Here is a 17,361-nt window from a genome sequence, read left to right as displayed (position 1 = left end):
ACTGTTTGCATTAAAATATATCAATAACATAATTTTCATAACTTACGGTTATAGAATCGTTCTTTATTTCCTTAACCAATGACATAAATAAACCTACCACATATTTGTGTAAAATATTTTATTTTATTTGTTTGGATCAGCTGTCTTAAATGGGCGGGATAATATCATCTGATCGCTAATGCTAACCCTGATCATATTCTTTTTTATCTCTATTTTGCCAAAATTAGCCAGCTTTACTCGGTAAAAACAATGCCGCCGCATGGTTGAATATTTTACACCTATTTTTAGGGAATTTCTTATAAAGAATAAACTATAACCATATGTTTAATAGTAAGCCCTGGACCAGGGACCGATTTACTTTTTCGGTAATAGCTTATTCCCTATATGGGCAATTCGCTAAACAAATAATTTAGTATATCAAAGTGCTGTGTGGTTATTATGGTAAGGGAGAAAATTTTTAAAATTGTAAATTTCAAATGTTTATGTTATTCTCATGGAGAATATTGTAAAATGTTGTAGTTTGCTTGTTAAGGAAATATTTTGATTAAACTTGGAATTAAGGAAATATTTTGATTAAACTTGGAATATTTATTTATTTTATACCAAGCTATTATTTTACTAAAAAACACACTTTATTACCTTCCCTGTAGGCAGCAAACCTAGGTACTCGTTAAACCTAATGTTATTTGAATAGATTTAATTGCAAATCAAATCAGGCAAATGGAAATTCGCTTAGTCTGCAGGTTTGCTGCGGCGGGGGTATTTTTGTTTTTAAATTTGTCCAATGTGATTCTTAGGGAGGAAATGCGACCTTTGAGAGCGCCTCGCGCCCTTAACTTTCCTAAATTCTAAATCCTTATTGCAAAACTACACATTGAAATGATTTTTTTTACACCTGAAACGTTGAAATTGGTTCACAAATAAGGGAGGAGTGGTGTTCACAAAAAACGGCTTCACGTATTACAGATAGTACAGTATATCAACCACATGTTTAATAATTAATCAATATCCTATGTTAGCAAGAAGGAAATATCTACCACATGTTATCCTACTAATATTATAAATGAGAAAGTTTGGATGTATGGATGGATGTATGGATGTATGTTTGTGACAAGTGAACGCGAAAAATACTGGACGGATTGGGCTGAAATTTGGCATGATGATAGCTCACATTCCCGATTAACATATAGGCATATTCTTATTTCAAAAATCCTTTCGGGCTCCGCCCCAGTGGCTCTGGAGTTTCCCATGTTAACCTTATGAGAAATGGAATTATTGAATCTTAACAGCTGTTTCAATTAAACAAGTTGGTTCTGTTCTATGATGTTCAATAGCATTAAAGTTACAAGGATTACCAACAGGGTGCAGCACTATTATTTCTTTTACATTTATGACAACAGCTAATTTGCAACCAAAAGGTGAATGAGCGTAGCGAACGAACTTCAACCTGGAGGCGAGTTAGCGTAGCGAACGAGCTAACCTGAAGGCAAGTGAGCGCAGCGAACGAGCTCCAACCTAAAGGTGAGTGAGCGTAGCTAACGAGCTCCAACATAAAGGTGAGTGAGCGTAGCGAACGAGCTCCAACCTAAAGGTGAGTGAGCGTAGCGAACAAACTTCAACCAGGACGTGATTGAGCCATGCGAACGAGATAATCTTGAAAATTAAGAAGTTAAACGGGGCAAAGCCCGCGGGTTACAGCTAGTATACAATAAAGTTGAGTGAAAAAAAACAATAAAAATAAAAATAAACTAAAAAAAAATCTATAAAAGCGTTACAAAGAATAACAATAATAAATTTGATTTGAGTAGATAACAATAATAGGTAACAAAAAATAAAGTTTAAATTCGTTAACAATACATTAATAAAGAAAAACGGTGTAGAGTTAACAAAAAAAATAAGGTTTTCAACAAGATAACAGTTGGTTCTGTTCTATGATGTTCAATAGCATTAAAGTTACAAGGATTACCAACAGGGTGCAGCACTATTATTTCTTTTACATTTATGAAAACAGCTAATTTTCAACCAAAAGGTGAGTGAGCGTAGCGAACGAACTTCAACCTGGAGGGGAGTTAGCGTAGCGAACGAGCTAATCTGAAGGCAAGTGAGCGCAGCGAACGAGCTCCAACCTAAAGGTGAGTGAGCGTAGCGAACAAACTTCAACCAGGACGTGATTGAGCCATAAAACGAGATAATCTTGAAAATTAAGAAGTTAAACGGGGCAAAGCCTGCGGGTTACAGCTAGTTATTAATAATTAGTGTTATACAAGTCATCAACAATATTACACACATTTTTTATCGATCAATTATATATTGTAAAATAATAAATCTTTTCCATTGAATCAATCTTTTTCAATCATCATACTCAACAAAATACTCGTGCACACACAAGGCTACGACAAGTTGATTGGCGACGAGTAAATCTCAAGTGAGTGATTTTTGCTGTATGAACATTACCTGTAAGCAATCTAGGCCAGGACTTCAACAATTTCTTTTCATCTAGCTGCATTCCAATTTTAAATTAGAAACATTTCAACTATAATCTCATCTACATGGATCCAGAACAGTTCAAGCAATTCTTGAAAATGCAACAAGCCATAATAACAACGTTGGTAAGTCAACTTTCAACACAACGTTCTAACGTAAAGCCAAATGGTGATACTGAATACTAATCAATTTGAAACAAACTTATAACAAATTCTTATGTGCCCAACTTTGACATTTTTGACCATCAAAAGGAAACTTTTTCAAATTATTATCAACGCTTTGAAAACTACGTTCAAATGAAAAATATTGCATCTAACAAAGATTACTGTGCTAAATTGCTCTTGAACTCAATTGGGCCAAGCAATTTTAAAATATTGTCATCCTTATCTGCACCAAATAATCCTAACGAATGAACTTACGACGACCTGATCAAAATCCTAGAAGAACATCTAGAACCTAAAAGAAATGAACTTTTTCCCAGCACCAGTTTCTATATCAATCTATCAAACCGATAATCAATCAATTTCAGAGTTTGTAAGTAACCTTAGGGATAAAGCAACTAACAGTGAATTTACTCCACCCTGTGAATCATCCATAGCAAATATCTTCCTTCGCACTCATCAGTTCATTCGCGGCCTCAAGGACAACTCTATTCGTGAACATCTTTTACAGAGATATTACAGAGTTCAAGGAAACCGTATCGAAGGCAATAGCTTTAGAAGCTTCCAGACTTGACTCTAGACTTATTTCTTTGAAACATTTTCCTAAGTCGACATCAGACCTACTATATATCAATAAGGTTTCTCATACATCTAGACAGCATGACCGTTCTCCTTCTCAAAACAATGTCTCCAGCAGGCCCAAATCGAAACCCAAACACACTCCAAAGTCTCGAATCAACTTTGATGAATTGGGAATCAACGGCCAACGTGTCATGTTTCTGATGCGGCAAATCTAATCATTTATCTAAAGAATGTATACGGGCAAAAGAAAACTAAAATGTTCTGAATGCTCAAGACTAGGACATGTGGGTAAAGTTTGTATCAGCACACTTTTGAATAAGTCCAAGAATAGCACACACTCAACTAACCAGATAAACGACACAAGTGACCACCAGTATAATATTCAAAACACAGTAGACATATTTCAAACCTAAGCCTCACTACGGTTTCTTACAGTGTTGTGAATATTGTAAACAAACCAGTAGAATTTGAGGTAGACTTCGGTTCAGGGTATACTTTTCTTCCCAGAGACAATTTCAATCAATTACACCTCAATCTTTCAATCCAACCAACTAACTTACTTTTTAGATCTTACACAAAAGATGTATTCAAACCCTATGGAAAAGTAGAGGTCAATATCAAATACAAATCTAACATCATCAAATGTGAAATCTACATTGTACCAGACAACCACCCACCTATCTTAGGACGTCAGTAATTTCACAATCTACAAATCAAGTTATCTGAAATAGACAACCATCAAAAATCCTCACTACCCCCATACATCATACACACCAAAGTAAGGTGGTACAAAGTTAGAGACCGGGTCCAAGCACAATACCACTCTAACAACAAATATCTGTGGAAACCAGGAACTATCATTAAGAAGTACAGACTCTCACACTATATCTACCTAATTCGACTCGACAGTGGATGAGTGAAAATTTAAAAACGTACGTTTTCAGGAATAGCACTTTGCAAATTTTGTTCCCCTTTTTTAAAAAATTTTATTATTTCTTTTATTTCATTAACATTTGAAGTTTCATAAAATGTCCATGGTAACACAATATCTTTGGTAGTTTTTTGTTAAAAGAGCATCTTTAGTAGAAAAACACAAAATCCTGTCACGACCATAACGGACGTTTAAATGAATATTAAAAATGGTTAATATTATTTTTATAACTATGTTTTGCTATACACTAATTTACTTTTATGACCATTATACAATAAAAAGGTCACTGAGCTTTTGGTATATTTGGTCTTCCTAGAAAAAAATAAAAAATTGAAAATAAGCCAATAAAATCTTTTTAAGTTTGTATAACTCCGAAAAAAACTTACCTGAGACCCGAAAAATTGTTATGTTTGTATAGAGGTGTGCTTCTTTTGTGTATAAAACATTGAAATATGACGATATTTTAATTTTTGAAATTTTTATGATAGAAATCATAAATGTGATGGTCAGGGACAAGCGGTACGGTCGTGAATTGTCTGGAATAATCTAAATCTTTCTAAACAATCCTTCAACTATACTGTTAATTCTAATAAAAATATGTGTTTCAATTGAACTAAACTGTTCAATTTGCAATTATATTAAAGTTATTGTCACGACCAAACACACTATAATCCATAAGGCTGAATTCGTCGTGAAAAAACCCGCGTTGGTCGTGAAATTACGTGTTATTTGGCTCTGTTCTGGCGGTAGCCCTGCACCTCATGTTCGAGGATACAAAGTGGACTTCTAGGCTAATCTAGCAATTGAAATATCTAATAAGCAAAAATTAACACCATGTCTACTTCATCGAATGACTACGTACGGTCATGGACACACCAAAATTACAAAAAACACAATCTTTCCTTTATTAATCTTGTAATTCCTCCTTTCGACTCGAAACGACCGGCACTGCAATCCTGACGTACACCCCGAACTAGTCTCTAAAACCAACTGACTCCATCGACGCCAGGCTTGCCACTGTCGTGCTCCAAAGTTGAAAATTTTTCCCAAATGCTCGTGACGCCAAATCGAGGGACAGACTTATTTTGTCATGGTAGTCAGTTTGCAATGACAATAAAATTAGAATATGCTCCTTTTATGAAAATTTAATAACCATTGATGACATAAAAATATGGCTTTATATATTTCGGCATGAATAATTAGTCTAAAAACAGCGTGAAAGTTGGAAAATGTACCCTAGGAACACGTCATGGTCGTGAATTTCGAGACTTTGAAGAAAATACCTAGAACATATTGAAAACCAAATAAAAGTGTGTAACATGTTGCCCCTGTCCCAAAAAATTTAAAAACACATAATAATAAACTACAAATCCAGTATCTACGAAGTAAAAGGCCAGGGACATGAAAACGTACGTTTTTAAATTTTCACTCGGATATGTGTTTAAAAGACACATCGACCAACTACGATAACTCACTGAAATGCTAACAAAGAAAGACTGTCAACTTTGCTTCAACAGTGCACGAAGCCACTTTATTTGGAAGAACCAAGACCACACCATCCATTTGAAGACCTCATCACCATCCCTACTGAACAACCATCACCACAAATCAATGAACAGCCTCAACACAACATGAGACAGGAAATGAAAGTCCAGTGCTGCACAGATCCAATTTTTATATAGAACACATCGCCAGCCTGAATATTTGAAAGACTTTGTTACTTCTTCATTTTAGCGAATTTCCCATATAGGGAATATAATATAGGGAATAAGCTATTACCGTAGTACTCATGGTAAAACCTGGACGCGGGACCGATTTTTTTTCGTTTTGAGGTCCGTAGGAGCCAAAAACACCATCCATTCAAATTTTTATACATATATATTTATATATACAGGGTGTTTCAGTAAAGCGTAGCGGGCTATGCAGATTCAGATTCTACATGCAAAAATAAGTCAAAAATGTTGAATAACTTGTTAGCGAATTTCCCATATAGGGAATAAGCTATTACCGTAGGTCTCGTGGTAAGACCTGGACCCGAGACCGATTTACTTTTTCATTTTAAAGTCCCCAGAGACCAAAAACACCATCCGTTTAAATTCATATATTTATATATATATGTACAATATATATATATATATATATGTGTGTCCGTTAGCATGATAACTCAAACAAAAATCATCCGATTTTTATGAAATTTGGTATAAACGTGTAAACCTACATCTATTCGAACGAGTTCGCGAACCAGCATGATCGGACCATGGGAACACGGGTTTATGGGGTAAAAATGGGGTTTTCCCATTTTTTGCCCTAAAAACGTAAAATTTTGGAATTTCTTTCCCAACCATTATGCAGAGCTTAAAAAAATAAATAATTTAGTATATTGAATCATCGTTGTATGCCTAATGGTTACGGAGAAAATGCAAAAAAATGCAAATTTAAAATTTCCATGTTATTCTTATGGAGAAAATGAAAACTGTTGTAGTTTACTTGTTTATGGATATATGTTAATCAAATTTGGCAAATTTATTTATTTCATCTTATACTATTGACGTTTGGTCAAAAAACACTGTTTACCTTCCCTGTAGCAGCAAACCTAAGCACTCGTTAAATCTAATGTTATTTAAATTGGGAATAAATATGTCTTATTTATGGAAATATTTGAGTAAATATGTAATCAGACAAGTTGAAATTCGCTTAGTCTGCAGGTTTGCTGCGGCGGGGGTATTTATTTCGGCTTAGTTTTGCCGTAATCCACCATTTTGTATTTTTTTGAAAATAATTAATGACTCAAAAACTCTTGGAGATATTTTTATGAAACTTGGTATAAACTTTAAGGCTACAGGTATAAACATTATCCGAAAATATCTTTGATCAGGCTCATCAAATTTCAAAATGGCGGCCATTTAAAATTTTTAAAGTAAAATTCAATTAAAACAGACATTAAAACAAAACTTTGAATGGCCGCCATTTTTAAATTTGATGAGCCTGGTCAAAGACATTTTTGGAGAATGTTAATACGTGTAGCCTTAAAGTTTATACCAAGTTTCATAAAAATATCTCCAAGGGTGTTTAAGTTATTAATTATTTTCAACAAAATACAAAATGGCGGATTGCGGCTAAACTAAGCCGAAATCGAAAAAAAGTTATCCTATATTTTCATTTTTGCATGTAGAATCTGAATCTGCTTAGCCCGCTACGCTTTACCGAAACACCCTGTATATATATATATATATAATAAGTATGATTGTGATTAGGGCTACTACTATATAAATAATTGAAAACATTATAAATACATTAGTACCCTTTTTAAATTCATTTTTAATTAATAAACGACATGTTTATTAAGATCCTCTAAATTCTAAGTTAACTTAACATATGAATATTTATTCCTTTCATTATTTTTGTTATTGTATTTGTAAATGTAAACATGACTGACCTAAGTGTCGAAACATGTCGTTTATTAATTAAAAATGAATTTAAAAAGGGTACTAATGTTTTTATAATGTTTTCAATTATATATATATATATATATATATTTATATATATAGGCCTATGTGTCCGTTAGCACGATAACTCGAACGAAAATGATCCGATTTTGATTAAATTTGGTATAAACGTGTAAACTTACATTTATTCGAACGAGTTCGCGAACCAGCATGATCGGACTATGGGAGCGGGGGGTTTTATAGGGTAAAAATAGGTTTTTCCCATTTTTGACCCAAAAAACCCCTCCCTGATGCAGCAAACTTAAGTACTTGTTGAACTAATTCTATTTAAACAGGGAATATATGTTATATTTTTAAGTAGACATTTTAGTGTAAATCCAATCAGGCAAATGGAAATTCGCTTAGTCTGCAGGTTTGCTGTGGCGGGGGTATTATTGTTTTTATTTTCATCTTCAATATTGCCAGTTTCAAAACAAATTATCTTTTCTAATAAGCAAGGGAGAATTATAGTATATCAACCACATGTTTAATAATTATTCAATATTATATGTTGGCAATAAGGAAATATCTACCATATGTTATTACTAGCAGAGTACCCGTCCTTCGTACGGGGTTGGCATATAAGTACAAAATGCTTATTGCAGTTATACTCGATCTTTGTGTTTGCAATGTGAGAAGACACGGTTTGAGAAAATTTGCTTCCTAAAATTTACGGTATGCTATAGCATTACAAAGGTATTACACATCTACCATAGCCATTATGTTCTACTACTTCACCTACACAATAGAGAAAGATAGATTATTAAAAACTCGCAAAATATCACAAATTATTCATGAAATAAAAAAAAAACAAACTGTAAAAACTGTAAACAATCCTACTTTGACAGTTCTCATTGCGTATCACAGTTTTTTGTTGCTGCTTAGTTCAAATTAGCTGTGTTTATAAATAATGAAAAAAATAGTGCTGCACCCGGTTGGTAAATCTTTTTAATGCTTTTGCATATCATACAACCAACTCTTTTAGTTGAAACAGCTGGCTAAGTTTCTTTAATTTCCTTTGAATATGAATACACGTAAGGTTAATATGGGAAACTGCAGAGCCACTGGGACGGAGCCCGAAAGGATTTTTGAGATAAGAATATGCCTATATGTTAATCGGGAATGTGAGCTATCATCATGCCAAATTTCAGCCCAATCCGACCAGTATTTTTCGCGTTTACTTGTCACAAACATACATCCAAACTTTCTCATTTATAATATTAGTAGGATTAATAATTAGTGTTAAATAAGCCATCAACAATATTCCTCATTTTTTATCAATCAATTATATTGTAAAATAAATCTTTTCCAATTAATCAAGCTTTTTCAATTATCAAACTCAACAAAATACGCGTGCACACACGCCACGACAGATAGTACCAGGGGACCGAGCATTGCGTTTGATTTGTTTAAGAAAAAAATTAAACGTAAAAGCCTACGATTATTTTCAGTTTTGCTACGATTAATTAAGTTGTAAAGTCAATTCGTTTTCTGTAGACATTCGCTCATTCTCAGTTTACCTAACAAACTGTTTCATGTGGACGAGCAAACTATATTGAAAATGTCTTCAATAAACTTCAATATAAAAAAAATCATGATACACAACATCTGTTGACCGTTATTGCGTTAGTCACAGGGATCGCAGAAAATCACTACTTATTACGGGATCGTGGAACAACGCATTAATTCCAGCGGCGCATCGTCGAAAACTACAAAACGTCCTTGGCATTTCCTCTTGACTTTCGTAATTCTATCACTTTGGTTAGTAATACATCATACACTCTAAATGCATTATATAATCAATGCTTAAATAGCATTCATTGAAAATTTATTTTTCCTTTGCTCTAAAACTCAGATTTCTAACAATTTGGAGGAAATCATAGGAGCCGTTTTTGAAAACATCGTGCCCGAACGTTACTCATATTATAGTATAAATAGATGGATTCGGATATTGCACAACAATGAGCTCAATTTACATGTGGTCTGTATGGTTGGAGGAGAAGGGAGCCTGAGTGTTACTTTACTAGCGTCTAATTCTCCTCATCCAGGAACTGATGAGAGCCTTTTCTGCGAAGGAGTGGGGGATTGTGGGAGAGCCCCTCAAATCGATTTAAGAAAATCTTGATATTTATTTTAGTTATAATTTTAGTTATAATTTTTAGTTATAAAATTAACATTAATTTTATAAAATTAATTTTTTAATTGTAAAATGAATTTAAAAGTTTTTAATTATAAAATTTAACTGTCATAACCTAACCTAACCAACCAAACTTGCTGATAATAAAAAAAAGATATCAGATAAAAATCGAATGAAGGTTTACTCATTTTGAAAAATAGTTCTGTTAATAAATAAAACTATAAATGCCTCAAATTCTAACAAAATATATACAGTTTAGAAGTATTCGGATTCTAAGCAAAATCTTGGACAACAAGTTAGTGTCACCGGTGGGATTCGAACTGGAGACCTCCAGATCACCAGTCCGAGACGGAGACACCATCAACTACGCCACGTCCACCGATGGAATCATATCGTCTCGTTACGGTAAAGTTCCCTCAAGAGAAGAGTGACGTCACGCCCCCCTCTCCTCTTAAGAGGTTCTCATCAGTTCCTGGAAGAGGAAAACGAGGCGCTATATCTGAGTGTTGACTAGAGAACAGCTGAGCTGATATCCATTGCCAGTCTGGCTTTGTTGTGGCCGGGAGAAGTTACAAGAGAGAGCCTACAGTAATGTGCGTGTCTAGGTTAGTTGTGTTAGTCACAGTGTCAGTGCTAGTGTACAGTGCTGTTATTGTCAGATCACAGAGACCAGGTTTTGGGAGATGTCCAGACTATCCGGCAGTGAAGAATTTTGACGTTATGAAAGTAAGCAACTTTTTTGCGAGAATTAGTATATGATACTTTTTAGCGAATTTCCCTATAGGGAAGTAGCTATTTTAGCATAACTTGACTTTAATCCATTGGAATATTTTTTGTAAGTTTGTATTACCAAACACAAACAAGTGAAGAACTACAGTATTTTGTTATTGTTGTGGGATAGGGCTGGCGAGCCCTGATAACGAAAGGGTAGCCACTGTCTCGTGTTTTTGCTGCTGAAGATAACCCGCCAGCTTCTGCCGATCTACTGTCCTATACGGCCTTCGGCCTTACAAACGAGCTTTGCGAAATACTGTATTTTAACCAATGTTGTTGGTACGGAAGGTGAAAAAACTGCGGCAACTACCTGATCATTTTAGAATTAGTTTTTGTTACAATAATACTGCACCATTATTCAAACCGACCACGGTTCAAACTGTTAATTTTATAATGTCAATGCAATGAAAGTAGGAAGCAATTTTATATTGTAAATAGATTATTTCTACGGCAACCATAAATAGTTTTGGAACGATAATTTACAAACATTCACGTTTTGGTGATAAGTAATTGAATTTTATTATTTATTATTTTATTTAAGTTTTAAATACGAAAATACTGTATCTATTTATAACTAAACTACTTCTGGAGATAATATTTAACTTTGTTAAACTACTGTATGTCACGTCTCAGACATACATGATATGATAATTATACATATCATGTAGTTCAGTAGTATCATGTAGTATGTTAGTATGTAGTTAAACACTGTGCAATTTATTGTGTAATATATTTCTCCCACGAACAAGCAGAGGTGACAGTTTGTATAACTAATCTTGTTCCTGAAGTGATGACCTCGGAATCTGGTGCGAGCTGGCTCAATGAAAAGAGAACAAACTACTTAGGGCCCCTCTTCTCGCGTTGGCTCACATGCGTCTACCACTGAATTGTTCGTTCAATAACAGTTTGGTTGTCCTACTGTCCGTGGGTCTCGCTCTTACCAACGTTTGTGTCACTTTCTCTTTCATACCGGTGTTAAATTGTTGATAAGTGAGAACTGCAAACGCTCGAAGGTTGAACTTGGCTTCCATTCCGGGTTCCCGTCACTATCTTTATACCAAAGATTCGACCATAGAGTAATGTAATTTTATGTAATTTAAACATCAAAGACAAGGCTACTTAAGTTACCAAATCAGGGTTATTTGAAACACACATTGTACAGTATAAGCAATGTCCACGTTGTTAAATGGCACAGGTCCCGACACTCATCATATGTTTATGATTGATTTGTTAAGTAACACAAACACAATATGATTACCAGGGTTGATTGTATAAACAATGCTACTATTTCAGGCCCGAGATATTGCTTGAGACTGTCTTTAACAATAATGCAATTGTTCAAATTTGATTAAAATCAACCTTAATTAACAAACGAGATCAATACAAATGACCAAGTTGCGACTTATCATACATCGATGGTTGCGACTAGTCCGGGGTAGGAAATTAAAAAGTACGAATATAACAAACATAAGATACATGAACAAAATTAATAGCTGGTTTTCAGACTTACGGCATGAATCGGCGTTTTTCGCCCCTACATTTCACTTTATTCGATCACATTTCATTTTCAATCTCTTCTTCCGTCAATAAAGTAATGTTCCGAAAACACCAAAAAAATTTAGTTTTGAGTTTGGTCTAGTATTTACAAGAGGAATGCGGTTATATGTTTAAGTAGGACGCTTTTATCGTACAATTCCATTGTTTTAGGATTTTGCCGATTCATCAAAATCTCTTCTGTTCAGCAAGAAAGTATCGACCACTCCATTGTTACGGTGATTGATCTTATACTCGTACCAGTACAAAGTACTAGTGGTAATCAATTGTAACTTTACATAGCTCGGTAGCCAACTCTAAATACTGAGCAGCAACAATATGAGAGGTTTGTGATCGTTAGCTATAATCATTGATTGCACTAGGTGTATACACACCGATACGGGATTGTTAATGTTGACGAGAGAATTTTAATTTAAATATGAATAAAACAGTTGCTATCCTACGAGTACCAGAAGAGACACAGTTGCTGCAGTGGTAGGCATACAGTGAGTGGAGTTTGTCTCTGCACCTACTAACACCTGAACTGCAACATTCTCGAAGATTGCTAACTTGATGATTTACAAAAAAATTCACCAAATGAAGTGAGTCTCACAGACATTTGCATGCTAAAAGTAAAATTATTTTAGGTTGTCCCTCTCCCCTCCAGAGCGGTGCCAAATGGGAAACCCGAGTTCCGAGTTACAATAAATAATTGAGTATCCCGAAACTATAACCCGAAACTTCCCATTACAGTAGCCAGAAATAGACATAGATATTAAGTTTCTCCCTTGCTGAATCGAGTCCGTTATATTGTCATTACATATAATGACTCGATGTTGATTGCAAGATGATTTCCATGTTCAGTTGAGGTTACATACTCAATTCTAGCACAGATGATAAAAAACTTTCGTATAATAGCCTACATACCTTTTTTAAGATCAATTTTAAAATTAACTACAATCTTAATCATTCAAAACAAAATTATTTCTTTCTGCCTTCGGTAAATTAAATGGTAAATTAATTTTTTTCATTGGTACTATTGAACTTTTAAGTAGTGAGATGCAGTGTTGGGAAGTAGCGCGCTACTTTTTTTGTAGCGTTAGCTGTAGCTACGCTACTTTTAAGATTTTGTAGCTTTAGCTGTAGCTAGCTACATTTTTAAAGTAGTTGTAGCGGAATTTTAGCTACTTTTCTCGCTACATTAACATTTGTTTGAGATAGTGATTTTTATCATAACCTCAACCTTACGTGAAACAACCTCTTTCAAACTGAGATTTTCAAAAAAATTAGGCCTACTTTCTTTGCTTCAAACAGCTGGTTGCAGCCGTTTCATTCCCTATTACAACGTTGTGTGGACATGGAGGCCATTAAATGAGTGTTATCCACATTTTTGGCTCTCATTTCCTTAATTTACTACTCTATGATTACTGTCAGATAAAATAAAATCGCTAGATGCAGACGACGTTTAAACGGTACCGGGGACAAGAGAAGCTATTGAATTGAATGCTTGCAAGTGATTGACAGGACAGGGGAATTAGTAATCAATTTAGTTTCTTTATTATATCGATAATGCTTTAACTTGGGGTTTAATGGAAACCAACACACCTTGAAATAATGAGAAAGCTGGTCTATCAACCTTTGCTTCAGCTGTTGATTGTGGTTTATCATCACAAGCCCTTCCTTGGTTAGATTACGAAGATTTTTCAAAGGTTTACTAAATTAGCAAAGAGGAAATTACCTGATGAGATTTAAGATATGCCTAGACTACATGATAATTGTATTGAAAAAAATCTCCATATAACATGAAACTTACATTGAAAAAATAGCATAGTTTGCTCCTGCTAACAGCTCTTGTATAGGACTGAGGCTATGGTTTAAGACGAATACCAAGTTCAATTATTATGAATATATCTGTTTAGTCTTTGCAAGAACAAGCCTACTATAGCCAACTTGTTACATAGCCAAGTAGGCCTACATGTTATTTTTACTTTACAAATTTCATCATGTTTAAATTAAAAACCGATTTCAGGATAAGTTGCCGGATACTGTTTTCTCTACCAACTAGGTTGAAGCACAATTTTCCCTATGCATAATCGCATAATGACAATAATAAAGGACGATTTCTTGACATTGAAAAGTGTTATTCGTAGAATAAGTAATTTATCACTTTAAAATCTATAGCAATGTTGTTTTTAACATTAAAAGTAAAGAAAGGCAATAAACTCCAATTTCAGTAGGCTAGGCTCTGTAACACAAAAAGTATTTTTAAATAATTTTTTTGCAGTTTTATTGGTGTTAATTGTTGATACAAAACATCTATAAATGAATCTAAATTAAATTAATAAAATTAGCTTTTAAAATATAGTTTGGTTGTATGTCCTTTGAACTTAATGAAAATTACATTTTAAGATGCTTAAAAATAATGCAATATTTAAAAATAATTACTAAATATATTGGGACACCCAACTATTTGGTTCTGTTGTTGTAATGTTAGGTTTATAATGCCAACAAATTAAATACAATCTAGGAATAATTTATTTTCCAAGTAATGTTAGATACAATACTGACATTTTTTCAAATGTTTGTTCAATAAAAATGTAGTTGCAATTAATTTTACATTTACCTAATGTGCGTGGAATAAAAATTAACGTCTTTGGAAAAGTAGTTAAAATTGTAGCTGTAGCTACATTTCATTGTAGTTGTAGTTGTAGCTAGCTACTTTTTCGGAACTGTAGCTGTAGCTGTAGCTAAGCTACTTTTTTGGAAATGTAGCAGTAGTTGTAGCTAGCTACATTTTAAAAGTAGCTTCCCCAACACTGGTGAGATGAAACGAACTTAACTAAGTTATGGGCAATGTAAAGTGTTCTCTTTCTAAATCGGTACTCTGATGAATAAGGGAATTTTCTCATTCCCGTTTCTCCCTGCACGTTGTTAAACTGACCTCCCTTACCTGAGGAATCCGCTGTGGCAGTTTCAGTATGTCTACCCCACTAGAAAACACCCTTATAATCCTTCCTAATTGATGTGGCAGTTTCGGTATGGATTATGATCGTAAAATCGTGGCAGTTTCGGTACAGTCCAGGTACCTGACACCCTCGCAGGGGAGCTTCGGTGAGAGGGAGGATTGGTAAACCCTTTTGGTCGAGATGGTATGCCGGGGAATTTCGGTGCGCTGTTACCAACACGGCAGCACTATATTCTTTTTGCATTTATGACAACAGCTAATTTGAACTAAGCAGCAACAAAAGCTGTGATACACAATGAGAACTCTGTCAAAGTAGGTTTGTTTACAATTATGTTTATGTTTTCAATTTAATGAATAATTTGTGATATTGTGCGAATGTTTGATGATTTATTTTTTATTGTTTAGGTGCAGTGGTAGAACATTATGGATATAGTAGATGTGTTATACTGTAGCATACCATAAATTTAAAGAACCAAATTTTATCGAACTGTGTCCTGCCCCATTACAAACGCAAAACTTGAGTATAACTAACTGCAATAAGCATTTTTAGTGAATTTCCCATATAGGGAATAAGCTCTTATCGTAGTACTCATGGTAAGACCTGGACGCGGGACCGATTTTTTCGTTTTGAGGTCCCCAGAGGCAAAAAACACCATCCGTTCAAATTCATATATATATATATATATATATATGTCCGTTAGCACGATAACTCAAGCAAAAATGATCCGATTTTGATTAAATTTGGTATAAACGTGTAAACCTACATTTATTGGAACGAGTTCGCGAACCAGCATGATCGGACTATGGGAGCGGGGGTTTACGGTGGGTTTTATGGGGTAAAAATAGGGTTTTCCCATTTTTTACCCAAAAAACACAAAATTTAGCAATTTCTTTCCTAACCATTTTGTAGAGCTTAAAAAAACAAATGATTTAGTATATTGAAGCGTTATTTTGTGCCTAATGGTCACAGAGAAAATTAAAAAAAAATGTTAATTTAAAATTCCCAAGTTATTCTTATGGAGAGCAAGTAAACTGTTGTAGCTTTCTTGTTTATGAACATACTAGCTGAATACCCGTCCTTCGTACGGGGTTGGCTTATAAGTATAAAATGCTTATTTCAGTTATACTAATGCTTTGTGTTTGCAATGGAAGAGGACACGGTTTGAGAAAATTTGGTTCTTTTAATTTACGGAAGCTATTGTAGTCTGGATAGCACATATACGATAGCCATACTGTTCTACCACTAAACCTAAACAATAAAAAAGTAAACTATCGAATATTCGCACAATATCAAAACATCATTTTATACATTAAAAACATAATCTTAACTGTAAACAAACCTACTTTAACAGTTCTATTGTGCATACAGCTTCAAATTAGCTATCCTTCCTACTAATTTTATAAATGAGAAAGTTTGGATGTATGAATGTATGTTTGTGACAAGTAAACGCGAAAAATACTGATCGTATTGGGCTGAAATTTGGTATGATGATAGCTCACATTCCCAATTAACATATAGACGCATTCTTATCTCAAAAGTCCTTTCGGGCTCCGCCCCAGTGGCTCTGGAGTTTCCCATGTTAACCTAATGTGTAATCATGTTTAAAAGAATTTTGTCAGCTGTTTCAACTACACAAGTTGGTTCTATGATATTGAATAGCATTAAAAAGTTACAGGGCTTACCAACAGGGTGCAGTACTATTATTTTTTACATTTATGACAACATCTATCCTATAAAAGCCATAAAGGTTAAATTTTGTTTTTAAAAGGCTTATGTGTAACGATTTTATCAACAGATGTAAATATCAAAATGTTTCAATTTCGTGTTCTCTTCCCGTTGCAAAGCACGGGTATAACAGCTAGTGTTGTCATAAATGAAAACAATGTATAAGGGCTACACCCTGTTGGTGAACCTTATAACTTTTAATAATATTGAATATCATAGAACAACTTGAATAATTGAAACAGCTGACAAAATTCCCTTTTAAATTTAAACCTTTTAAACTCCAGAGCCACTGGGGCGGAGCCCGAAAGGATTTTTGAGATAAGAATACGTCTATATGTTAATCGGGAATGTGAGCTATCTATCATCATACCAAATTACAGCCTAATCCGACCAGTAGTTAAAGCGTGATTGAACTTCAAACAAACAAACAAACACACAAACTATCATATTTATAAAGGTCCGTGAAGTTAGCCCCCCCCATAAAAGCACTAACAATAAAACTAGTATTAATGGTTAGTGCTTCAACTCCCATCGTTAGTGCTCTTACGGTTCAGGAGCTATGACCAAAAAACTGTGGGTGGGG

General features: G+C 34.2%; 1 protein-coding gene across 1 annotated transcript in view; it reads left to right on the top strand.

Moving 5' to 3' along the window:
* The first annotated feature begins 10,321 nt into the window (after nucleotides 1-10,321).
* LOC128982821 (apolipoprotein D-like) overlaps nucleotides 10,322-17,361 on the top strand; it is an 89,901-nt gene continuing 82,861 nt past the window's right edge. Inside the window, exon 1 of the mRNA XM_054401837.1 lies at nucleotides 10,322-10,506. Within this exon, the coding sequence (XP_054257812.1) occupies nucleotides 10,372-10,506 (135 nt within the window). The 5' untranslated portion in view covers nucleotides 10,322-10,371. The remainder of the gene's footprint in view (nucleotides 10,507-17,361) is intronic.

This window comes from Macrosteles quadrilineatus, unplaced genomic scaffold (assembly GCF_028750875.1).
Source record: "Macrosteles quadrilineatus isolate MER2022 unplaced genomic scaffold, UCM_ALF_1.0 Scaffold_1__1_contigs__length_201487025, whole genome shotgun sequence".
Lineage (NCBI taxonomy): Eukaryota > Metazoa > Arthropoda > Insecta > Hemiptera > Cicadellidae > Macrosteles > Macrosteles quadrilineatus.
Note: the sequence above shows the minus strand (reverse complement) of the source record. Positions and strands in the feature narration are given on the sequence as shown.